This window comes from Falco naumanni, chromosome 7, assembly GCF_017639655.2.
Source record: "Falco naumanni isolate bFalNau1 chromosome 7, bFalNau1.pat, whole genome shotgun sequence".
Classification (NCBI taxonomy): domain Eukaryota; kingdom Metazoa; phylum Chordata; class Aves; order Falconiformes; family Falconidae; genus Falco; species Falco naumanni.
In genome coordinates this window covers 41,453,827-41,479,620 of record NC_054060.1, presented here as the reverse complement: position 1 = coordinate 41,479,620, position 25,794 = coordinate 41,453,827, and the positions used below count along the sequence as shown (strand labels likewise).

Genomic DNA, 25,794 nt, shown 5'->3' with positions numbered 1-25,794 from the left:
CTTTATCCACAAAATGAGCAGAAAAATACCACTGCTTACAGCGGGTCTGAGCCCTAACCGGTCATTAAGCCTGTCCTAGAAATCTACAAAATCACAGACTGATTGCTGCAGATGCTAAGTGCCAATCCTCATTTTTTTCTAATGTATCATGGAAAAGTTTCTTAAGAGAAAATTTACATTTTTTAAAAAGTGGAAATACCTCTTGATCACCAAACCCAGAGAAAATAGCTGTTTCTACACTGCCAAACTGAGGGTGCTACCACCCTGTGTATAACCATGCTGCTGCACAACACAATATCATGTGTCATCTCCTCTGGTGCTCAGTTTATGCAGCAGCACACATCTGTACCCAGTGTGGCAGTCATGCAGTGCCCAACACTGCAGACATCAGCATCACACATAGGAAATTCAGAGGCTGTTTTAAGAGCCTTCAAAGACTCATCCCATATGTACCTTCCCAAGAATTAACCTGTCCAGCAGGTCTCTGAGTATTAAAACTGATGGACACATTTTGGTATTAGTTCCCTCACAGACCAGAGAGGTCAAATCTATCCACTGGAATGCATTTCAGCATTACTTATGACTATTTCATAGTCAGAGAACCCGACTATTTCCAGCAGAGATGCAGGGGTGGAGGTAGCAGCATGCTTGCTTGGTTCTGGTAGTCATTTTATACAAAGAAGCACCAATCCACCAGGTTGTATTTTAGCGCAAAACCCTTAGTGTCTAAAATTGGTGATATGTTGAAGTTTTAGCTTTCATGAGGGAAAACAAGCCAACCCAGTAGAAAGAGTTTTTATACAGGTTGAATAAAAATACAGTTGAGTTACAATACCTGGAGGACAGTCACTCCTTCTCTTCCTGCTACAGAAAAGCAGTCATGAGAGAGTTTGATTAGGTCTGGCCCTTTGAAACTAGTAAATGAGATTTTAACTTAAGCACAATAGATTTTTATTTTTTTTTACTTCAAATTTTATTCTTATGAAAGTGCGGGATTAACACAACAGATCCAAGCTCTGCAAATAAATCTCTGCCTGCACTTTCCCACTAAAACATTTAACTTTTGCTGCACCCTACAACCAGATGACTGCTGTTATTGCACTCTTCAGCATCTCTTCAGGGGAGGTGGGAGACAGGTTTGTCAGAGATGCTGCATTGACAGAGGTCCAAATTGCAGGAGATGTGCAGGAACAAGGGTTCGGGAAGAAGATTGCAGAGGAGAGCTGGTGGGATGGGGGTGTGAGAAAGGACAGGGCAGAGCATGGTTATATAGCTGGAGGCTGGGAACACACTGGAGGGACTCTTGGCTTCAGCATCACCCAGATTAATCCCCCTACTCTTTCTCTAGCCATCACTACCTCTCAGCAAAAAATAGAGTGAAGGATTTCTCACACTAGCTAAGGCCAATTCAGCTCAACAATATGTGGTAATACTCTGTGTCGAAGGCAGAGATGCTTCTCTTGTGAAGCACCTTATCTCCTTTCCCAGCATTTGTCATCAGATATCATTTACAGTGGATCAAGGAACCTGAACTACTGGGGAATGCTGCCAGGCACTTTAGGGCATCCTTTTAGCACAGCTGTTTTAGAAAGGACTCATTGATGAAAAGAAATGCTCTAGTTACTCTGTAAAAATAAAATTAATAAGATTTTATTTTATAGCTGTCCATCCTACATCTGAGCAGTTTTCAGCTTAGTGTTAGCCAATGGTGGGAATGTCAACAATAAGAAGATCTAAGAGGAATTTTCACTTTGCTCTGAGCCTAATGCCTGTTCAGGTGGCTGACTTGTATGTTAATATTCACATTGCTGACAAAAATTGGTGTCTTCATCAAGTATCACTATAATTCTTTGCCAACTTGAAGCATAAGACTATTGTCTTATGTGAACTCCCCAAACCTTTTCAAGGCAGCTCTAAATTTGTCTGTTTGTATTTCTTTTCTGTTCCTCCCATCTACCAGCACCACAGTAAATTTCAAGAGCAATTCCTCACTAGGCACAGGTTGCCCTGGAGAGTTACTGCTCCTGTAGGTATATTTTGCAGAAATCATTCACAATTTGGCAGTAGGCAAAAAATACAATAGCTGGTTTTGAAATTAATACAACTTTCCACACAGAATTAGAATTTTCACTGTGGTACCAATCCAATTGGACTCCAATTTCAGTCCTCCATAAATGATTTTTTAAAAGTGCCGTGGCTAGAGTGAAGGCTTTCCAACTCCTCAAGGCTAATAAGCATTCATTTTAGCCAAACTAGAAAAGCAAAGATACTTATGTAGATTTAATAGGAAATTAAATACAGACTTCTGTCATCTCATTTGAATTCTCCCTTTTGGATGCTCTTGGATACACTATCCTTCCAATCCCACATAAATTTTTCAGACAGCCACAATGCATGTGCAACGCTACACCATTGAAATGTCCCTGATGAAGCTCATAAAAAATCTTGCAATTGCTTTGCATGCAGATAACACGTTTCATGAAAGGTATTTTCAGTTATTTTCTTTTTTTTTTTTCCTCCCCCCTCAAATGTCCGTCAAAAAATCACAAAGTTGAAGAAACCATCATTTAATTCAAGCTGTGATTCAGAGGTCACTGCAGTATCTCATGAGCGCTATGGGCTGTGTATTGCATTCTGTACGGCAGGCTGGGCCACCCAGCTGTACTAACAGCTTGTGCCCAAGAGCCCCACATGTAAAACAGTGACAGTGCAAAGCCACAAGCGTGGGATGTTGTCAGAGCTGTATTGAAACCAATGGAGGAAAAAAGAAGCTCCAGTCATCTCGGCTTCCCACAAGTTACTTTATTCTCTATGTTGACGCTTTGGACTTGCAGTTGGAGCCTTCATACAGAAATGTTCAAGTTTTGACTTCTTCCACCAGAAATATGAAATATTATTTAGGTGAAAAAATTCTTCCCACTCCTATTTTTCTGTGTAACTGAAGTCAATACTCTCTAGCTACCAGAGGCCTATGCAAGCATATCTATTGCACAACCAGTGAGCTGAAATGGTTGCTACACACCGTGTTGTATGTAGGCTTCACATCGGCTTTATGTTCAAAGAGACAGGTTTTGATTTTGATTCTGTAGATGATAATTTTGAAGCAAGAATAAATTAGAAGTAGTCTCCAAATGAAAACCTACACAAATTACCCTAGAGTTTGAGTTAACAGACCTCACGTGAATTTGAAATACTACACTCAGGATGGTCCTGGGCCAAAAATCTCACATCCCACATGTAAATTCTGAATACTACCAGGAGCGGACAGGACAGTGTTACCTACATCTGCGCTCGACCAAGCCAAAATTGTTGGCATTCCCCAGCAAACCACCACAATTTGACTTCAGGGAAGTTCTTATCAATCTGAGCATTGTGGCTCTATCCCATTTCTAGTTTTAATCCTCCTCATGCATTGAACGTCACCCTTTACACAGGCAGGATATGGTACATAAAATTAACTTCCAATGAAAACACACATTGACTACAGGATGCATTTGGCCTTTAGGATGCCTTTAAGCAAAACAAGGTGTCAGCCATGTCTTGGGTCAACCTTTGCGGGGTTGCATTGCCCTAAGCACAGTAAGAGCATCTGGAGTCTTACCTTTTTATGGCTTTGTAGCAAATGATGACAACTATGAAGAGGAACACTAGTGTGGCGCAGCATACTGCAATGATAATAACCAGGCCTGGCCACCAGGTCTCTTCAGTGGGACAAAACGTAGACTTGGGAGCTGTAAACAGAGTGTGGAAAAATATATGAGTTCTCCCAAATGAACAGTGTGTAATCAGATACGCTTCAGTCACCCATGCAATAGCACTATGCCAGGGCCACAGATACATGCAAAGAGGTTATTTCACATTTAGGACCCATTTTTTTCCCAAGCAACTCCTCTGTTTGGTACTAGATATTTCTTGTCACAATCCCCAGACGACCAAGTTCTCTGTGTCTGTGTGGTCCACAGCACAGTGCTCAGCGTGAAGGAGAAAGGCTGAGTTCTGCTACCTGTGAGAAACCTCTTCTTCCTCTGCATTTGCCATCTCCTGCTGCATCAGATTTAGAGAGAGTCGTTGTGCTGATAAGGGTAGACTTTCAAACCCCATTAGGGGAGCCGCAGCAGAGCCTACCAATCAGTACTGCAGCTGCTACCACTGTAACCTTGGAGCATGGAAGGGGAATTTGTTTTAAAAGAACAGGAATTTTATTACATTTATTAATTGCTTTTAGAGGACTACAGCTGACAAGCTTTTTTCCTGTTACATTGCCTTTGAATTTTAAGTCCAATAGTTAAGAAATACTAACATTAAGAAATGTTACCTCATGAAAATATTAGCAATTATTGTTACATTTTCCTTATTCGATTTAGGGCTAGAGTTGTCTATGTAAGTACCCCTCAAAGCAAGCAATATTTTGCATCAGAAGGAATACTAGTGGCATTTAGTTAAAATATTTTCCTTCAGGGCAATATTCTTTTCCTCATGCTTTCAGAAGACACTTTTTTCTAGAAGTATGGGGAGCAACAGACAATGCCATGAGCAGTACCAGTGTACTGTAGAGGGGGAAGAGACCACTAACACCATGTGCACAACCAAATAAACTCCATGAGAATGTGGGTCACCTTAAATGAGGTTTAGTAATGAATCTATCAATGGGACTGTCTAAATCTACATGTTCAGTTAAGTAGGGGAGAGAACAGAATACAGCAAAAGGCTTTTTTTTTTTTTTTTGTCCAATTATTTCATCTGATACATCCTATATTCTGAACTTCCTGTTACACACATCACAAATAGCTGCACTAGTTAAAATAAGTCATCACACCTGCATCTCTTATTGTGATTTGACTACCCCTGTGTCTCCTGTGATTCATCAGGAAAAGACATACACATACTTTTAGGTTAAGACTCATTAGGTTAAATCCTGAAGTACACAATTACTGGGAAAATTTTTTCCATTTGCATGATCTACAGAAGAATTGCCAACATTCATGCCCACAAATCTGCAGGAAAACCTTAGAAAAAGACTAGGTAAGGAACTGTGAGAAACAATCAAAATAATAAAGCAAACAGCTTGGTAATTTATAGGCAGTTCAGCGTTTGGTGCCACATAAGAGGTCCTATCTTTCTCACACACATCAGCCTTCAACACATGCCATCACTATGATCATACTTGTCTAGAAATATTGCCTTCAATTTATTGTACACATATTGACTGTGAAGCTGGGGGGTTTTGTGGTTGTTTGATTTTTTTTTTTAGATTTTTTGGGGGGGGTGGGGGTGGTGTATCTTACAAAAGAGAAAAATAAAGCTGACAAGTGATTTGAAGAACTAGTGGGTCCTGGCTCCTCTTTTGACAATGTGTCCACTCCCAGACTATCTCAGCAACAGAATTTCTTTATTACTATGTCAGCTGCAGAAGTCAGTTTTCAGTGGGTGATGAAACTGTTGATTGTGTTGTGATAAAGCTAACATTTTTAATATTCTCTGAAAGTTTTCAATATTGTTATTTTCTAGGATTCCAGAAGTTATTCCAAAGATGATAAAATGTATACATGAAGGACAGGCAGTCTCAGGTCCAACTCTACCCTCCTGGTGCTGTCCCAGCAAACAAAAGGTCTCAGTGAAATCAAAGGGAACACATCCATCAGCAGATGCCATGTAAAATTAGATGAGATCATAAAAAATAGGACAAGTATGGCTATCCTTATCTAGTCCTTGCTCTTCCTCAAAGGCAGGATCAGCCAAACTAGTCATAAAGCAGAATGAGATGGTGAGATTGGGCTGCTCCTCAGCACAACAAATAGGACTGACAAATGACAGGGAGAGGGTACAAAGCAAGGCTTATCACATGCCTGTGCACCATTGCTCCTTGATGGTTTATCACAGTATTTTTACACGGAGAATAAACAGATACATGTGGGATTGAATAGTGAATATGACTCCTGACAGCCTACATGTAGCTATTAATGACAGGATAATAAGAACTGCTGATGTGGAAGTGACCCCTAATCCATCTGGCTCAGTTCCCTTCCCCACCGGTCCAGACCAGGCACTCAGAAAAATGCACAAGAAATCACACTACAAGCTATCAAAACATTTTTCTTAGTGGCTAGTGGGTTTATATCACTTTAAAAATTATTTTCTATTTCTACCCCTTATTATTCCAGTGCTAGGTAGTCTTGTTTTCCTTAGAAATACCCGCTCTTTTCCCAATAAGCTCCTGGTTGCCTGCTTTTTCTGCCTCTCCCGGTACACATTCACATAGCCCTCATTACTGTGGCATTTCTACGTCCTTAATGCATTTCTACTCACAATTGTCCTCTGAGGAAGAGCAGAACTGCTTTTAATCCTCTTGCACTGATGGGAAGCCCAAGCCTGGCCCACATGGATGCCTCTGTGTGCAGCTGGGAATTTCTTGAAGAGCCAGAAAGGTGCCTGGGAAACACCACGTCCTCAGAGATGTGCCTCTTAGCAAGTCCCACACTGAGCTCTTGATGTTAGGAAGGCTTTCATGTCTCTCTCCTCTTACACCAGGGCTCATAACTCTATTCCCTGGGGCAGCCCAGGGCTGGAGAGACTCCCCACCCTGTCCCAGACCCCAGCTCATTGCCCACAGTGTAGAAAAAACAGGTTGCACCTGGGAGGGGCTAAGCCCACATGTGTCATGCCCTCAATGATCAGAAATTATCCTGGGGTGAGGACACCTGCACCCCACTCTTGCAGCTGTGCCACTTTGCATGGAATAGCAATGCATTTCTTGGGTACTCTCTGGAGGAATGAAGACATGAGTCCAAACCCCTCCTCTAAGGACATAGTGAAATTATTACAAAAAAGACTGAGCAGAAGATGTCCCGCGTTACCTGTAACAATGACAATGTCCTAATTGTTTCATCGTCTTACAAAACCTTTGATGAAATGTAGGAAAATAGTTCTCACGATCACCTCCTTCTTTGTACCACCTCTTTCAAATTGATATAAACCCCCAGCAGGTGTATGGTTTCAGAACCAAATTCTGCCCTTTCCCTTGTCTTGTTAAGAAACAATGAGCTGTGCACTGCTGTCATTTGCAGTGGTGTATATGGGGAGTAGAGGACATCCTTGGGCACAGGGAGTCCCTTTGTCATCACCACGAGACTACCGAGCTTCAGCTGCTCACAGTGTGATAGTGTCCTGGTTTGACTCATGGGTGGCTGCTCTTCACTGGTCCCAAAATTAGCTGAATGGAGAAAGTGGTTTTCACAGTGCAAAACTCGAGGAAAATACGCTTTTTCTCCTAAGCCCTGAAGCATCATTCTGCACGTTGAACACATTGTCGGTGGAAAGTGGTAGGAAAGTGATGATCTTTTAAAGAAGATAAGCAGGTGAGCTAAGAGATCACAGCCTGTCATACTGACAGAAATTCTGCCCAAACAACGAAGATCTCATTCAATTAATAAAATATTAAAATAAATAATTGATGCTAAACAGCATAGGTTTAGGAAAATACATCTTGTTAAAGTAACTAGATATTTTCTGAGGAGCTTACAGGTTTGCTAAATAGATGCATTAGTGCTGGTGTGATAGCTTTAGACTTTGGTAGGACATTTCGCTTAATTCCATGTGATTCAGTGTGGCACACATCAATTGAGTTAAAAGCCAGAGAACTGGTGTGTCTGAAAATCTAACTATAAAAGGAAAGTCACTGCTGAGAGAATGTGGTTTATTAACAGTTACTCCTCCTTTCCCCCAAAACCGGGCTGATGGATAGGGGTAGAGTTTGTAAATGACGCTGGAATGTACTTCAAGTGGATGCTAAGCATATTTAGATTAGAAGTAGGGTAATTATTGTCATTATACGGTAATTATTTATTACAATAGTCTATCAGCTCTGGTAAAGTATTTCACTGAAAAATTTAGTTTAATGTAAAGTCTTGATTTTTCCTAAAAGATGTCTAAATTCAGCTAAAGAGACTGGACTCGGAATAAGAAATAAGTAAAGAAAATGCTCTGTCCCTGGGAAGGCCACATGAGCACAATGCCTTTTTTCTCTTGGCCTTACAATTTATAAAGTACAAATGTTGGTTAGGTTTACTTTTAGAGGGCAAACACCTCCTATTCCCCACAGCACCCGGCCTAAATAAACACAATGAATAAACAGACCCATTTCAGACCTGCAGTGGGTGGCTGGATCTGACTTACTGAAAACAAATTCATGGAAAAGTACTTTTAGAACAAAGGCATCTTGCAAACTATTTCAGCACCACAAAAGCCTTACACACTTGCTTTCTTTGACTAAATTTGTTTTGAAGGCTCAGCATAAAGACAGAGCTCCAGTTCTAATGTTAGCAGATCTCTGTACACACACGGCTCTAGCCAGAAATGTGCATACCGGGAACGATTAGCTCAGCTACAGAGGGTTTTCCCTCAATGTCCAGGCACAAAAATAGAGGTTGTGCCACTAGAAAAGAAGTTTCCATAAAATTACAAAGTAGTCTCTAATTTCTTTTTAGCAAATCTCAGAGTGGGTCATGCTCAAAATTGCCCTGAGCTACCAAAACCAAAAACCCAGTGATGAAGCTGTTTTAATCTTCTGGATTAAGCATTACATAATTTTGTGTGTGTTATAAAAGTGACACATGCTTGTACTGTCTGTGACAGAATATAGAAGCAGGACTTGAAATCCTTGGATACACCCTCAGGTTATCTTTAGTGGTCACAGCTATACTTTATGAAGCTCAAATTTCAGAAATCTAGTACTCTCGTCATTTATTTTGACTAGAGTTATTGCTTTCCATTGCAATATGGGTTGTAGGCTGATTGCTCTTTTCATGGGAATGCCGGGACATTAGAAACTAACACCATGAAGTCTGTCAGGACAGAGTAAGTGCTCCATCGTGGGGGTTACGCTGGGCTGAGCTGGTGCCTCTGCACAGCCCTCAGCAGCGATGTGGAAGCACAGAGCCTGCATGAGGGCATGTCTTTCCACCAGCTCTTGCCCATCAGGCAGCCCGACAAAGCAAAACAAAACAAAGCAAAACAAAGCAAAACAAAATAAAGCAAAATAAAGCAAAACAAAGCAAAACAAAATAAAGCAAAATAAAGCAAAACAAAGCAAAACAAAACAAAATAAAGCAAAACAAAATAAAGCAAAATAAAGCAAAACAAAGCAAAGCAAAACAAAGCAAAGCAAAATAAAGCAAACCAAAACAGAACAAAATGAAACAAACCCAACCTAACACAAACCATACACAGGGCTGAGCTGGCAAATAGCTAAGGGAGGCAGTGACCTGTGCTCCCATGTGCAGTCCCAGGGGAAGTGTCTCTGGCCAAGCTCTGAGTGTGTCAATCCACTTACAGGCTCAGTCCCAAGCAGCTGGTGAGTGTGCACTGATGGGACATGGAAGGGTGACAGTGACCCCTCTCATATCTCTACAATAACAGTAAATTCATGCCTAAAAAAGGAAGGGTGTTTTCAAGACAAATCAAAAGTGATTATTGATTTTCCTCCTACTTTTATTCCAGTTCTTGCAGAAAGGTCGATTGCTGGCATAATCATCTTTATGAGACATCTGCCTGTTTTCAATATTGTACACTTGCAACAGGTTAAACCCTGCTGCCTCTGCGCCTGCAGCACTCCTCTTGCTATTGTAGGGCTGCCTGAAGCAGCCATGAACTTTTAATTAGCATGCTAGGAAGTGAGATAGGATTTTATTTTGAAGGCAGGCTCATATTCTAAAGGCCTCAAGTATTTCATCAGTCTTGGTTGAAACTTCGAAGGAATTGGAGATGTAGGCAATGTGTTTCTAGCAACCTCTCTGTATGTCACATACTTTAGAGACCTGTTGAACTGCTGGACAAGGCAGGGTTTGAGGTTCTACTCTCATCTTCACCCTTATTTGCCTTCTTATTTTGATATATTCACATAATTTTCACATTGGCATCTCCATTTGTAAGACAGAAAGAAGCCACAACCATTATCACACTGGGATGCAGGATCAGCCCCAGAAAACGCAGAAAGGTTTCCCCAGAAAACGCAGAAAGGTTTAGATGTGATTTCAGATGTGAAGTATATGAAAAGACTCCCGGGAAGCTCCATGCCCAGTTAAACAAGGAGAGGGGTTTTGATCCTGTTAGAGTTTGGATATCTTCACATCAAGGTGCCTCACCCAGCCCCCTGAGGAACAGAGGAGTTCATTGAATCCCCTGATTGATGTGACATCACTTGGGTTCTGGGAGGAGAAACCCAACAGAGGAGCAGCTACACACACAGACATGGAGGCTCAGACAGACACTTATTCTATACGCACTGTGTTGTGTAAAAGATGAGAAACAGGAGAGCCTCCATTACATACATGCCCACATCTTTTTTGAGAAAGCTGATTTCAGTGCTGACTGAGCCTGAGGTGTCTTGCGTACTTTCACGCAAGGCCCTTCACTCCCTCCGGCAGTGTAAATTCACCCCAAAGTGAGTGCTGATTAACTCAATGGTACCTCAGGATGAAGCCTTAGTCGGCTAATATAAAAGGGCCAAGAGCTCAAGTGATGTAAACTAGTACAAGTCCACGCAGCCGTGAGACTGGTGCCAGCTGAGGACCTTGTCCCAGCACCTGCCAAATTTTGCCAAAGGTCAGGAGCTCACTCCCCAGAGCCCTGGGGGCTGGGGGCTCTCCAGACTCTGGTTTCACTACAGAGAGAGATCTGTGAGTCAGTCTCAGCTCAAGCATCCCCTATGTTTGCTGTATTTTGTCACGTAGGAACTGCTACAGATGTTTGGATATTTGTGCGGTAGGAACACACTGTGTGTACCCAGGGCTGCTAACAGTACGAGGCAGCCAGCATGGAAAAAGAAAGCCTTTAGAAGAGCCCTCTAATGAAGTTTGTGGTACTGCTAGACCTTGATGCAAATATAGGTCTTCAGCTGTTATTCTAAAAGGCATTTCAGGAACAGGTAAAGGATGTGCTCCCTTTGAACCATATCTATCAACACTCTTGGGTTTGAGGGGAAAATTTCCTGGGAGGACAGGGCAGAGGAAGCTGACCAGGAGATGGGGGGCCTTGGCACCTCCCCTGGGGGCAGAAAGCCATGCATGCATGCGTGTGTGCCATGCATATATGCGTGCCATGCAGTGGCTCCTCCACTTGCCCCAGCCTCACGCTTGCCCTGACACACAGGTTGAACAACACCGTGGACCCCTGAGGAACACCACTTGTCACTGGTCTCCACTTGAACATTGAGCTGTTGACTGGAACTCTTTGAGTGCAACCATCCAGCCAATTCCTTATCCACCAAGCGGTCCACCCATTAAATCCACATCTCTCCAGCTTCTCCTGTTCCAGTCCACGGGAACTTCACTGGACTGCCACAGCTTCTCGAATATGATGTATAGTGGGTTAGCCATTTTACCTGCCAGTTCCTTCAGGACCTGCGGATATGAATGGATGCACTTTGCTCTCTCCTGGGCAGGTCCAAAAATCACCTCATCAACCTCCCTTCACAGTTGTTGTCTGCCGACAACACACCTGGCCATGCTTGAACCGCTGAAGGGGAGATGGAGGAGCACATCACACCAAATGCCAAAGGCAATTCTGGGATCAACAGAAGCCCCAGGGGCTGGGTCAGCCCCCGCTCCCTGACTAGCTGCACGTGGCCTTAGAGACAGCCTGTGAAAGCCACAGTCCTCCTCTGCACTGCCTCCAAGATGCACAGGGAATGCGGAGCAAAGGCTGTGAGCAGACTCAGGAGGGGAAGGTAAAGCCATGCCCAGATTTCAGCTAATGGTGGATCCAAGACAGGAGGAGGCTGAACAGGTCCAGCTTCAACCACGTGAGCTGGTGGTGGCACGAGGTGCTGTTGCCAGTGGCATGTACCTACAATTAAACCCTGAAGAAAGATAAACTGGATTTGGCCACAACTGCAATGGGGCAACTTCTTTGCCCTATGGTAAGCCATGGTCATAACCAAACCCACCCAGCTGCTTGCCAGAGGCATTTGGGCACCGACTGCCCCCCTGCTGGTATCCCAGTGGCAGCTACAATCTTGCCCCCTGCGAGATATGAAATGATGTAGAGGAGATACTGGGAGCAGACCACCTTAGAGGAGCAAGACAGTGTCATGTGCGCTGCCATATGCTTGCACATATTTGCCCGGAGAAATCGTAGATGCCCCATTCTTGGAAGTGTTGAAGGCTAGCTCGGATGGGGCTTTGAGCAACCTGATCTCTGCCCATGGCAGGGGGGTTGGACTAGATGAGCTTTAAATGTCCCTTCTGACCCAAATCATGCTGTGATTCGATGATGTTTAAATGTCCAGCATGGAGGTGCTTTGGCATTGCAGCTTCTGAGTGCAATGGTTGGGACGTGGTCCCAGCTCTGATGCTGCTTTGTTCTTGCTTCTCCCTGAGAAGCAGAAACAAAGTAAGCTCCACAGGAGAGCACCAAACACTGAAGTAGTGTTGAGTGCATTAAATCCAGCAAATGCAATAAAATATGAGATTCCCAGAGCACCATAGCTTCCCAGGGCTGTTCTGCTCAAAGTGATGGACACACTGTTACCAGTTTAGAGCATTGGGTGGAAAGAGGGCGCAGGATGGGTAGCACAGAAAGTCAGATCTATTAACAGCCATCATTAACTCGAGGGACCGGGCCAATGCAGCAGGAATGTAAAGCAGGAATGGATGACAGCTCCAGTAACAGATGAAGTCCACTGGGGGCAACTTCATCTCCAGTAAATCCGAACATGATGGAAAGGATTTGGATTATCACAGTCCCCAAAGAGCAGTGACCCAGAAAGCTGCTCTGCTGGACCTGTTCCCTGAGATCCTGCCACAGAGAACAGGCAGAGGAGGAAGACTCTGCCCAGCAAGGAAAGACCAAAGAACTGCTTTAGACCAGCAATACTCTATCCCACCACCCTCACCTCTGACACATGGCTGTAACTGTACATGATGTGCAATAGACTGGCTTAAAGAAAATAAGGATCATCTAATTTTGGAGCAAATTTTTGTCTAGAAAAAAATCTATGTTGTATTTTTTCATTTTTTTATTTCCTTATAGCTCTGTGCCCTCCTCCCGGTTGCTTGTAAACTTAGGGCTATTTCCAGAGCGCCATGAGCTAGTCAGGTAAGCAACTACTACCAGGCAATAGCGGTGTGCTCAGCAGAAAGCCTGTCCTGATTTACTGCCTCCCCAGAGTAGCTAGGTTAAATAATACTGGTGGAAATCAGCTATTCCTATAGCAGATGATACTTCTGTTTATCCACATTATGTTGCAGACAAGTTTATATCATGCAGCTGCTCTGTGCATATGTTCTTACTACACTTTTAAGGGGGATACTGCAATCACAACGCAGTGGGAACTTCTGCTATAATAAAAACATGTGTGGGATGATGCTGGAGAAACTCCCTCCTCTGCAGCTTCTACACTGTAGACGTTGTTATTCTACACTCTCGGTTCCCTCATCTCCTTAGTTTTCTCCCCCTTTCTAAAAATACTTGCCTTCTGAAACAAGAAACACGCTCAGTTTTGTGCTTAGTTTTGAAGACCAGAGTTTGCAGGAGGTGGAGGAAAGGAGCAGTTCTGCAGGAGTTTACTGAAGGTCACGGGCAATAGAGGAGTTTGTAGCTCATTGCAAAAAATAGGACTGGAGATGCTGGTAAAAAAACCTGAGCCTGGATACAGCCAGTGAAAAAAAGAGGAGCTGGGTGGGGGAGTTTTAAGTGTGGTGCTCAAGATCTAAGCTTTAGAGGTTGCATGCATTTAGGTTTGGGTTTTGCTGTGGATTTCACTAAAGCCCCATGTTGCTGTGCTGTTCTTGGTAGGTCTCGTGCAGCTGCTTTTTCCCTGGCAGATTTGAGAGTCCTTTAGAAAATGAATATATCCTTAGAACCAAAATAAAAATAATAGCAGATGAAAGTATTGGTCTCCCAGGCATAAGTGAAGCACATCATGAGGAAGCAGTTTGTGCAAAGTCACCGCAACTCAGTGAAAAAGCCAGTAAACAAAATGTCTTTTGACTCCTGGCCAGTCCTACCCTCTGGATCGTGTTGCCTCCTCCTTGGGAGTAGATGCAAACACTGGCTTTGGCTGTAACTACATTACTGGGGTGGAAGCAGCAAACTCTCTTGCTGACCTCCCGGGCAGGCGATAGATCCCTGCCCCAAGCCAGCATGCCGATGCCAAGCCCAGGAGCTCTGTGCAGCTGATACCTATGGACAGAAATGAGGTGGGATCCCATAAGGTGCCTGGGAAGTGTTGATGCTAAGCTTGTGGGATAACTTGTCTTAACATCGCACGGCTGCAGATGAAAGCTAGCATTTCAGTTCAGAGTCCTACCTGCTTATGAAAGGACAGCGATGCATACAACAGAGCAGTCAAAGGACTATCAAAAAAAGTAGGGAGGGGAAGTCTGTGCTCCAAATGATTGGCAGGCTGAGCGCCAGATCTGCCAGCTTTAATTCTATTAGGCTGTTGGTGAACCTGATGGGACCTGCCAGAACTGAGGTACGACCCCACAAATAGGAGCAAAACATGGTTTCAGCCACCAAGGTCTTTTGGAGGAGAGTGGGGTTAGCAAGCACAGAGGGAGAGTCTGTTCTCTAAAGCATGATCTGGAGAAGCGGTAGCATTTAAAGGCCTTGTGGAAAAAAGGCTTTTAAGGAGATTACATCATACCTGGTTTCTGTGTTAACACTTGGCTCTGGCATTTATCTTTACAATGGATGCTCACGTCAGCCACTGCCCTCTGATCTGACTTTATCACATGCTTTTCTAACCAGCAGTCTCCCAGTGAGATGCCATTTCTCCCTCGCCATCTGATTCTCTCTCAGCAAAAATGACTGAATTGTTTTTATCCCAATTAACTCACACACTATTGGTTTATGTCCTGAGCAAATGAGAATTGAAGCCTGTGCCTTGCAAGGCAGCCTCCTTGCAGCAACACGGTCATTCTGGAGAGCCTTGTGGGCACTGTCACATTTCTCCGCTCTCCGCAACCTGGATCAGCGCCAGGCTGAGCAGCACCAAGACAGTCCTAGTGACACCCCCAGGTGGTCCTAAGTGCTGCCTCCCCATCAGAGCCGGCGCTCAGGCGAACCCTGCCATACTTGGTGGTCTGCCTCCTGAGATGCGGGAGTCGTCAAGCAGATCAGTTGGTATCTGGTCTCTCCAAGATAAACAGGTTACAAGGGCCTGAAAATTTGCTGTTAAAATTAGTAGCCTGTCATTTATTTTAGAAGGTGACCTGATTTCCAGGGGTTCTGAGCACTCAGAAAGCCAGGATAGTTTAACTTGGGTGTGTAGTGATACAACGTTAAATTTAAACTTCTGAGTGTTATGGATATAGGTTTTAATCTCTCTTTACTTAGGCAGAGTGTGAGTAGAAGACCGACATTCCACTCAGGACGTTCCAGCCTCAGCTGTCCCCCTTGCTAATTGGGTACTTTTAGAAAGATTTTCACTCCCCGCCTCTGTTTCTCCTTCTCCAGGACAGAGACAGGAGTCCCAGCTTTCCAAACTGTTGCAAGGTGCAGGGACAGAAAGTGCAACATAAGGCCACATGTCAGTACCATTATTCATTTCCCAATTCTCTAAGAGGGTAAATAGGTAAATTTATAAGTACTTCATCTATATGTCTACATGAATAGCTGTAATTCCCTGACCTTCCCATCAGCTACCTATGGAAGAAAACACAGCAGCGGGGCCATGGTCTATGGCAGAACAACAGCAGCACGGCACTGACCTGGGGACAGTAACTCTCAGTTCTTTTGAACAGAGGCACCACTGAGAGGCAGAGAGATGTGCCAGCACAGTACCATCCACTTCATTGCACAAACACACAGTCTGGCTCTCCAGCAGCAAGTGACGTGCACAGAGAGCACCAGTTATTCTTCAGAAAGGAAAAATAAGTGCTGAGGATCATCTGCTTGCCCCAGCGAACTGTGGGACCTCATCGCATTATAGCAGCGACAAGAGCATCCTGGAGAAAAAGATGCCTGAACACACTGAACCTTCATGCTAAGTAAGTCTGCCTTTGCCATTTTGGCACTCTGATACCTGAAAGCATATTAGCGTATTTCCATCAGTGTTCAACAAGCACACACATGTATACACACATACATACGCATATCTATATATGTTCCTCCCCCATTCTGCTTTGGCTGGCACAGATTTCCTAGAGAGGATCTGAAAACTAGTATAATACATAGAGGTGAGCGAACTCACAACGTGTTCTAAGAATGAATTCAACGTGCAATAGTCTGTAATCAGCCTCGGAGACCAAGTGAGCGCTGCAGCCCACTCCCTGCCAGCATGCCCCAGCTATGCCTGTCGTGTGGCTGCTTCTGCCAGGAGCCAGTCAGAGTTTGGATTGGAACTGTTGGAACGCTGTGCAGGGCTCTGGCTTCCTCGCTGCATCTCATAACAAGGCTGCAAAAAAATCAGAAGCTTCTGTTCTGGCATTTGCTGTGGTGGAGCCCCTGCCTGCTGAGATCCACAGAACTCAGTACAGGTGTGAGCAACTTCAGCATGGGCAGGAGACGGTTTGCTGCTATGAATCGAATATGTGGAGACTTCTTCAAGCTTCTTGGGAAAAGAGCTACCTTTTCTTACAGCCTTACAGCACTGAGCCCTGAGGCATTTGACAACAGTTAAAAGTAGGGACCAGAGAAAGAAATGGTCCCTTCCAAACTGGAACTTCACTGGGGACAGGAGATGCTTTTTCCTGTAGAGCTTTCCTCCTCCACCACACAGGCTCCTAGATGCACCACAGCAAGATAGGGAAGAAGAGAAATGAGTCTTCTGGACAACTGTGTCCCCCATTCAAGCTGGCTTTCAGGCTGTTTCAGAGGCTGTTTTAGGGCAGAAGATGAGTTCATCACCAGCTACCAAGCATTTCTGGGGGAAAGGGTCCTACATGGGGTGGTGCAGCTGCAAAGGGCATCTCATAAAGAAATGACTGCCAAGGAGCAAAGACATGAGTAGAAAATTGGCTTCATCCTCCCTGTATCCTCTGGCCACCACCAACCTCAAATCAGCAGCAAGGAAGTGCTTAGTAAACAGCACATAGAAAGCATCTGTCCTCTCCAAAATAAGGTGGAGCAGGCCATATCTTAGGACACTCGCTGAGAGAGCTCATTCAAGACCTAACTGCATTTTTAGGTGATAAAAGCCCTTAAAAAGTTAGCCCTTGCTTTTACTGAGCCTCAGGCACCATTGGATGAAATACATACCCCAACAGGTGCTGTGAAGCAGGTACAGCTGAGCCCGTTAAGGTACTGCGGTAGTGGCACCCATACGGACACTGTAAATACATATAGTGACAGCCCTTCTAGGCTGTGAATTTCCCACACCTGCTGATGCACGCTCCTTTGTCAGGGTTTTGCTAAAGCTGTATCATCATTGACAGAGGAGAAATAAGACATGACATAGCGCTATTTTGCACCACGGACTCTTGTCCAGCCCCTCCGGCTGCCTCCTTTCTTTCATTAGCATGCAGTGACGGCATGGCTATAGGTTCTGCCTCTTGCTCCTGGCATGGTAAACGCCTTATCGCCCTTTCTGTGTGGTGGTGCAGCCTCCACTTCAGTGAGTGGTAGGACAGGACATAGGTGATCAGTTCTAGAGCAATTACTGTTTACTTTTGAGCTTAAAAAAAATGATAATCTTCAGTGCTTGACATTCATTTGTCTCAAATCCAAAGTTTACAGAGGTGAAAAAGTATCTCCATTTCAGATATGATAACTCTGAGAGGCTGATAGGCTGGTTGGCTCCCATGGGATCTCCCAGCAGGTTGGTGACAGAGAGACAAGCAGCACCCTGGGGTCTCTTTTCACCATTCTCCACAGGGGGGCAAGACGCCTCCTTTGTGGGAGTCACAGTACGCTACCATCAAGTCTTCTGAAAGCGTATCCATCTTTCAGCTCTTGCAGTGAACAGGTCTTCAAAGGGGGGATGATACAGTCTGAAATTCAAACAGCTGAAATACGAAGTCTGAGCTCCTGCACTGATGACCAGTCTTTCACCGGCAAATGACTAATAAGATACCTCAGGGCTGGCAGATTCAATCCCACAGAAAGGTGACAGATTTCCTTGGTATAACGTTCTATATATAGATTGAATTAAGGTTCGAATCGGCACTTCTTCATACTGAATGGTATTCACATGAGCGGTGCCATCAAAGTCACAGGCTATGAAATATGAGTAAAATTAAGTGCTGCTGGTATGATTAAGATATTATCTCTTCGATCCTTAGCAGCTTTTTAAAGAGCTCAGGCACCTCCAGGTCATAGCAAAGATTGGACAAGCCTCACATCTTAGAGCTGAAACTTTCTCAAAATTAGTGCCTTCAGGGAAAGCAGATACAAACTCCAGCTTCAGCTAACTGCAGACTGAATTTCCTAACACGGATTGTGGAAGACTTGGAAATACTTGGAATATTTTCCTAATGTGATAGTAGCAGCAGTTTCTAAGGCACTGGTTTGAGTCCATCTCTGAAAAATTAATGGTTTGCCTGTTGTGCATTCAGATACTGTACAGACAGAGTGACCATAATAGACATACATTTTACATTGGTAAGTACCAGATGGCTTTGAAGAGTTCACTTTACAAAGAAAGCCATAGCGCAAGTCCTCTGTCTTGAGTTTTAGGGAATAGCTGGCTGACTATGTAGCAGATACTTCTGTTAGTGTACGGAATCTATATGAACATAATCCTCCTGTTTGATATTACAGTTTATTCCTTGTATCACTTCAATGTTTCAGTTATTGCTGGAAGTAAGGGCTACAGCTATCAGTGAAAAATGTCCCTGAGGAGACCAATTAATAACTCCCATCCCTAGTGCACTCAGGTTCCTTTTCCAAATTGTATTCAAGTTCAACTTAAGGGAAATAAAATTGATAACCCACCCAGAATAAAATGGAACTGAAGTATGAAATGCCTTCCAAGCCAGGAGTAAATTTATTTCTAATAAAAATTAAAGTACATTTATCAACTGATAAATTTTCATGCAGTGTCCATAAAATATAGAATACTTAAAATGGCAACTACACCACATTAACAGATCAAGTTGTTTCCCCATGCCAAATGCCCAACATGAAGTCCTCAATCACCACTCAGTACATTTGTTAGAACATTTCAGAGTTTTCTGAAAGCTGAAAGACAAGGCACAGGCTACCTTGCAGTCACAAAAGCAAGCAAATTGGCTACTGGTTGCCATCTGCAGTTTCCTTAGGCTTTACACAGAACCCTGGACCTGCACAGGTAGGCGAGCTTTTGCAGAGATGCTGCTCCCCATCACTCCTTACTGAAGCCTACAACAGCAGGCAACCAGAGCTGCAGAATGATGCCCCATAAAGCTGAGGCAGAGCACCTGCAGCTTGCCAAATCAAACCGAGGGTTAAACCAAACCCTCCTATGCCGATACAATATCAGCTCCATTTAAAGGACGCTTCAAAATTACAAAATGATTAATTTCAATAACAATCAGGAATTCACAGTTTGCTATATATATATATGCGGTTATAATGTGATATGATTTACTAGTGGAAGCGTCAAATTAACTTGCATAATTATTAATGACAGTTTTTGGCAGTGGCATCAGTTATTAACCTCTGCCTGTACTACGTGAATGGACACTATGTACTCACTTTGGGATAACACCCCACACGTCCAGACTGCTGCTTCCTTGATCTGCTGCGTTGACTTAAAAACTACCCGTAAGTTGCAATTACACAGGCAGTGCAACACCTTTATATCATGTTTAGCACAAAGATGATGCACAAAACCATTGCAAGAACATACAGTTCTGCGGGTCTGCTTTACCAAGGTCTGCTGTTTAGCCCTCTCTGCTAGAACAACTGAAACCAATTAAGAGTTTATTCTGACTTGTAGAGATGGGGCACAACTCTTGCTGCCACAGACAGGGGAACCTACAATTACTTCTAAATCAGCTGCCTCTGACTCATCAGTAACTTCACTGAAGATTTGTTATCTTCTTAATCAGTGAAATGGTAGGCATCTACAAATGGACTGCCATCCACACAGGGAATTGATGTCTTCAACTTAGCCAACTCCTTTTGCTCAAAAAAAAAAAAAAAAAAAAAAATCAAGCTATTGGAGTATGTGTCTTAGAGTAGAAGGGACTGTGCTACTGCAGAATCAGTTTAATAACTGATGCTTCTTTTTTTCAAAATTAGATAATGCTTTTAATCTATAGATAACAGAACTCACACTGAGTCCTGCACTGCAAAATCTGGCCTGAGGCTCTTAACTTTTAAATACTTCAAAATCTATGAACGAGTGCATTTTCAAGAGAGTGGATTTTTCCATAATATGGATTTATGACTGCATGAAAAATTCAAAACAAATCTGCAAGGTCCCAGAGCAGAGGGAAGATCCATCACTTGCCTAAATAAAAATTAGACTTGACAAAACATTTCAGAATTTATTGTGGTGAAAAACTCTGAATTGGGAAAGCATTGGAAGCTGTGACTGACGGTCTGATCTAACTAGTGTTTTACAAAGATAGAGAGTTTACAACAGCCCAATATAAGGAGATGCTAGGTGCACCAGTAATATGGAAGTATTAGCATGAACTTTTCCAGTCTTACTTGCTTTCTGGTCACTAATCCAGCTCTTCAGAGTTAATTTAATAATCCAGATGTCCAAACTATTTCAAACTTCATATTTGATCGCTGCTTAAGAGATCTCCTCACCCTAAATAATTTTCTCATTTTGACTAGAAGGTGAGGACTTGTAACTTTTATTCCTACACCATAAATAACTGTGTTAAATGCAAAAAAATATCAGGATTTTGAAGTCTTTATATCTTTAGTGATAAAATCAGAGATGCTTGCAGTTTGAGGCAGGAAATCTAATAATTGCACTTCTGATTTAGGTGGGTGAATTCTGCCTAGATCCCATCTTGGATGCTTATGATTTAGTTCACTGTGTTAACAGAGAAGGTAGTGTCTGTGATGTAAAAACAACACGATGGGGACCTGGACTAGACTCCTCATGTGCCATAATCCATGACTCCAGACTGCAAGGCTGGATTTCAGTTTAGATCTGAAAGCCTCAAAATCCTACTGCCAGCTCTTAGAGTCACAATCCTCCAGAAAAATCAAAGTGTATGTGGGAGTAGACAAGAATTCAATTTTGGTTTTGCTTTGTAAATTATAAACAATGCTCTCACACAAGACTGTAAATCACAGTATGACAGCTGTGTTACCAAAACTGAAAGGGCTTCCCTGTTTCAGCATTCTGCTTGCATTTAAGAAAATCACTGTCTAGACCAGACTTGTGGTAAAACAGTATTTTCTCAGTAGCTGTCATTACCATAAATGTTTTAGTGTAGGAGATGATGTGCCCCCTGCCATTTTGCTGCTACTGTAGTTCTTTCTCATTACTGTTTGGTTTTGATAGTCACTATGTTGTATGAGGTATGGAGGAGAACATCTCCCCCATATTATGCAACAAAACCACCCCCATCTGTTTGCTAACAATTCCTTTGGGCATCAGCACTTGGGTGAAGTTAATCCAAGACTCCTCAAGTGTGCCCAGATAACTCAAAACTACTCAGAACAGGTTCTCCTGGAAGAAGGGCGGTAGGTAAAAGCTGGCCCTGCCAGCTGAGCCCTTAGGGCCAGAACTGCCCTTGCCGCAGCTATTTGGAAAGATGCAAAGCACTCACAAGACAAAAAGCCTACCCAAAGGGAAACTTCAAAGTCATTGCTCTCTGAGACACTCAACCACCGTATTGCAGCAGCTACACCAGACTGCCTGCAGAAAAGTCTTTGGCACCTTATATTTTAAAACATGTGGTGGCCTCCAGGAGGGTTTCACGTCAGTTTGCAATCACAACCTCCTCTCGGCTCCTGGGGGACAATCACAGACCTCTGCCAAGGACAAAAGTCCTTTTGGCATTGTGTAGGCAAGCACATCACCATCTGTACCCAGGTAGCACAAGAAGCGATGTGGCGAGCATCAGGACCATGCCCAGCTCTCCTGTTTGGATGGCCATGTGGAGACAGTGCTTGGTGTGGGGCTCAGACTCATTCACTCATCCATGCTGGGTTACCCTGACCATTCATTCTGCCACCAAGATTTAGGTCATAGAAAAGCCTAAGGAAAAAACATTTCTTATTCTTTTATGTCCCAGAGTCATAGAGTTTTCATTTCTATCACAAGTTCCTGCTGTGAAAGGCTATGTTGTTAATGGTCAGCAAGCCGAACTTGCAACTTTTAGTTGCTTTCAACCTACTCAAAGTTTAAGAAGTTCCAGACTGTTCCTGTACTTCAGATTCCTGCCTACATGCACACATAGTAACCATCTTTCCTAAAAGATCCAAATGCCCCTAGCTTTCCAACTTGCACTGAACAGACCCTGGACACTTTCTGAAATTAAGCTACACATTTGTGCTTATATAGTTGCCAAAAAGTTGCACCTTCAATGCACTTGGTCATTTTTATTTTGGCATTTTTCACTAGCCCAAATAATTAGTAAATTAGACTCACTGTCTCCAAAGATACAGGAAAAGATTTCACCTTGAAAAACAAAATCGTACAATTACAGCCTGGAGATTAGAGTCCTCTGCAGTGATGTCATTCACTTTGGCTTTGCATCGACATGATTGTATTTTATCTCAACTGATAGCTCAGGGTAAACTTTCACTGAGGTCAGGAGCCGTAAAGATGTCACTGTGTACCTATGTGCAAGCATCCAATGAGTCAGAGGTTGGTTCGTGTATCCAGACTCAGCTGTACTATTAGAGCTTGTAATGATCTCAGATACAAGCTTTTATTTAAGTTTCCCCCTCTAAATTTGGACTGAAACAAAGTTTGACTGGACATTTCAGTCATCCAGAGAGGGGATGGAAGTGCTGTGAACTCGCCCAATGGGAGAAACAGGTAGAGCAGAGACAGCAGATGCTGCTAACCAGCGAGTGAGGAGCTCCTGCTGAACATCTTTTCTCTTTCTTGCACCATTTGGAAGTCACATCTGAAATGTTTTTTTCCCCAAACCTCACACAGGGTAAAACTGATACTGACTGCATTGTATGCCTTGCGTTAACCCTTTCCTGATTTGAAAGCCTAGCTTCTACTTCCAAACAAAGTCCTTTCTTGTTTGCAATGCCCCTGGAGAAACCTGCATGCTCACAAAGTATTTAAGGGTTGACAACAGCAGTGTTTTAGATGTTGAAGGGTCAACATCATTTGAACTAGCCTAATCTCACGGGTCTGTGAAGTTGGGTTAGAAATGCTGCCTACACAAGCACTCCATCCACCTTGCCTTAGTCCTGGCTGAAATCCAGAGGCAAGGAGGAAAGCAGACGGAGGGAAAAAAACAGCAGTTAATTAAAGGCCAGGTTCTGAGCATCTCTATCTCCTTCAGGTCATTACAGCCACATCTGGGGAACACACTCAGTTTCATTGAAAGTTCCTCCTTTCTTCGCTGTCAGCATCTAAGCTTTGCTGGCCTTAGGCCCCTCAGAGCCTCATGAGCTTTCCCTTCACTTCATCAGCAAGCAGTTTTCTCGGCACAGGTTAAAGAGCAGGCTGCTACTTGCATAAGGAGAGCTACTGCAGAAACATCAATATGCCAGATGGTCTGGAGGAACTGCAACTGGCTCAGCAACCATGTCTCCTGATGGTCCCCACCACTTCGTCACACAGTCCCCACCATCCTAGTTACTTCTAAGATGGGCCCTCTCCTTGAAGACCCTCAGTAAGGTAAAATCATAGAATTATAGTTGGAAGAGACCTTTAAGGTCTTCAAGTCCAACTGTGAACACATACGTGTGTGGTATGCATCTATATCAAACAAGACAGCAGTATCACAGTAGGCCATCAACAAACTGCACCTGCAATGAAGCTCAAGAAACTCAAAGCCGAAATGCTCCACGTGTCCCACTTTACAGAAAGAGAAAAGGCTGAACTGGCAGTATTGAGAGAACCAGCATCCACAGGGACCAGCGTGGCTGATCCTAGCCTTCATTTAGATACTGTAAAGCAGACGGATTCACTGGGGCAGACCAGGTGTCCTCTGCTTAGTGAGGAAGAGGCACATGGATATGCTGCCACGAGGGAATGTCCCATGACAGCTGCAGAGTGGATGCAGTGAAGGCAAGGATGGGGTTGGAAGGGACATTGGAAATGCCAGTGGTCTGCATGGAGTCAGAGATGTGGGAAAAAGAGATCTGGGGTCATGGCTGAAGGAGGACAAAAGCAGGCTTGTTTTCTTCCCCGTGGCCTGGAGTTCTGGTGGCAGAGGCATTCTCTGAATTCACCAGTTCGTAATTTTGTTGTCCACATTTGGAAATACATGGGCCACGTGATCTAATTCAGTTTCCCATATTCATACTGTTGAATGAATGATATGCCTCCTCAGGGTGCACTGAAACACTCCCCACACATTCCTGTTGTAAATACATGACTACAAGAGTGAGGTGTCTCCTAAAGTCTGGAAAGTTGGTGTTTCTACCACTGCTCATGCATTTAGACTGGCTGCTAAGTTGTGTGGGATTCTACTGATTTTCTGTGGAGGGAATTGACTTACCATCCCTCAGAGCAAACACAACGTTTACCAGTTATTATACATGAATTACGGAATTCACAAAATTTAACAGATTTTGTGTAAATCTCTCTGCAGGAAGCAGAGCTAAAGATTTGTTGCTGGATCAACCTGTCAATGTTGAAATGTCTAAAGAGACATTAAATGCACTGTAACTGTTCCTGAAAGTCCTCGGTTATCCTCAAGCACAATAAGAAAACCCTCAGGGAGTGATTCAGCTGCTCACAGTTACCCAGTGCCATCCAGCTACAGTTTGCAAAACATTCAAGTGGGACTCAGAGAGAGGACACAAAGAGGGTCCCTTGCTTTCCCACCGCAGCAGCTGGGGACCAGACAAGACATGTCAAGGAGCACTAGATGGCTTCATTTAGCAGATAACCAAGCTGTCAGTGTCTGTAGTAACTGGATGGACAGGAAATTTATATCCATTGGCTTTAATCATCAAACCCAAACCACAGCAGCTGTTTTAGAAGGATGTAGAGATGATCCAAACCTCCAACAACGTTCAGTTTGATTGCAAAAAGAGCTTTTAAGGATAGCACCTAGCAGGCTGCCATCTTTTGTGGCTCACAAAGCTCTGAAAGCAATACCAGCACCTTTATGAAGTGCCTCATGGTGCAGACACTGTACCTTGTAAAGGTAGAAAACTTGCAGCTCCTGGGCTGCTGCTTTTTTGCAGAGGTCTTTCCAGTACTTCATTTCAACCACTTAAAAAGTGCAAGTGCAACTCTAGCATCAACTACTTTACAATAGCTTGTCTTGTCTCTTTACTGTCCTCTCCTCTGAATGCTGTTTAAAAGTGGTGTCTATAACATCGATATTTAGCCATGAGGCTTGCTCATTCTCACAAGGATGGGGATTGCTGTACATGTGGGCTAAATCACAGTGCCTAGACAGCTGATAATAACGAAAGGATCTTTCAAGATAAGGCACTTGATTGCTACTCTGAAGCTTACTGGTGAAAGGAATGTGTAATCTTTTTTTTTTTTTTGCATTTGAAATGAGATAACTTGTTTAAATATTAGTCATCTGGATTTATATAGCTCATTTTTAGAACTGGGTTAGCACCTGGCAATCCAGCTTGAGTAAGCATCAGGCTATCCCAGTTGCAGGCCCATTTCATTTCTCTTTCCTCTTTTTGCAATGTGTGACAGACTTCTTATTTTTCTGATATGATTGCTTGCCTTCCTGCTTCACAGGAGACAAATCCGCACATTCAGACCAGCTGCCTGACGGCAGCCTGGGAAGGGGAAGC

The 25,794-nt window shown here is 43.5% G+C and overlaps 1 protein-coding gene across 2 annotated transcripts in view; it reads right to left on the bottom strand.

Annotated features, from left to right (window-relative positions):
• Positions 1-25,794, bottom strand: part of PRIMA1 (proline rich membrane anchor 1) — a 54,466-nt gene that overhangs the window by 20,374 nt on the left and 8,298 nt on the right. For both annotated transcript variants that reach the window (XM_040601144.1, XM_040601143.1), the window contains exon 3: positions 3,602-3,731. In XM_040601144.1, coding sequence (XP_040457078.1) covers positions 3,602-3,731 — 130 coding nt within the window. The remainder of the gene's footprint in view (positions 1-3,601; positions 3,732-25,794) is intronic.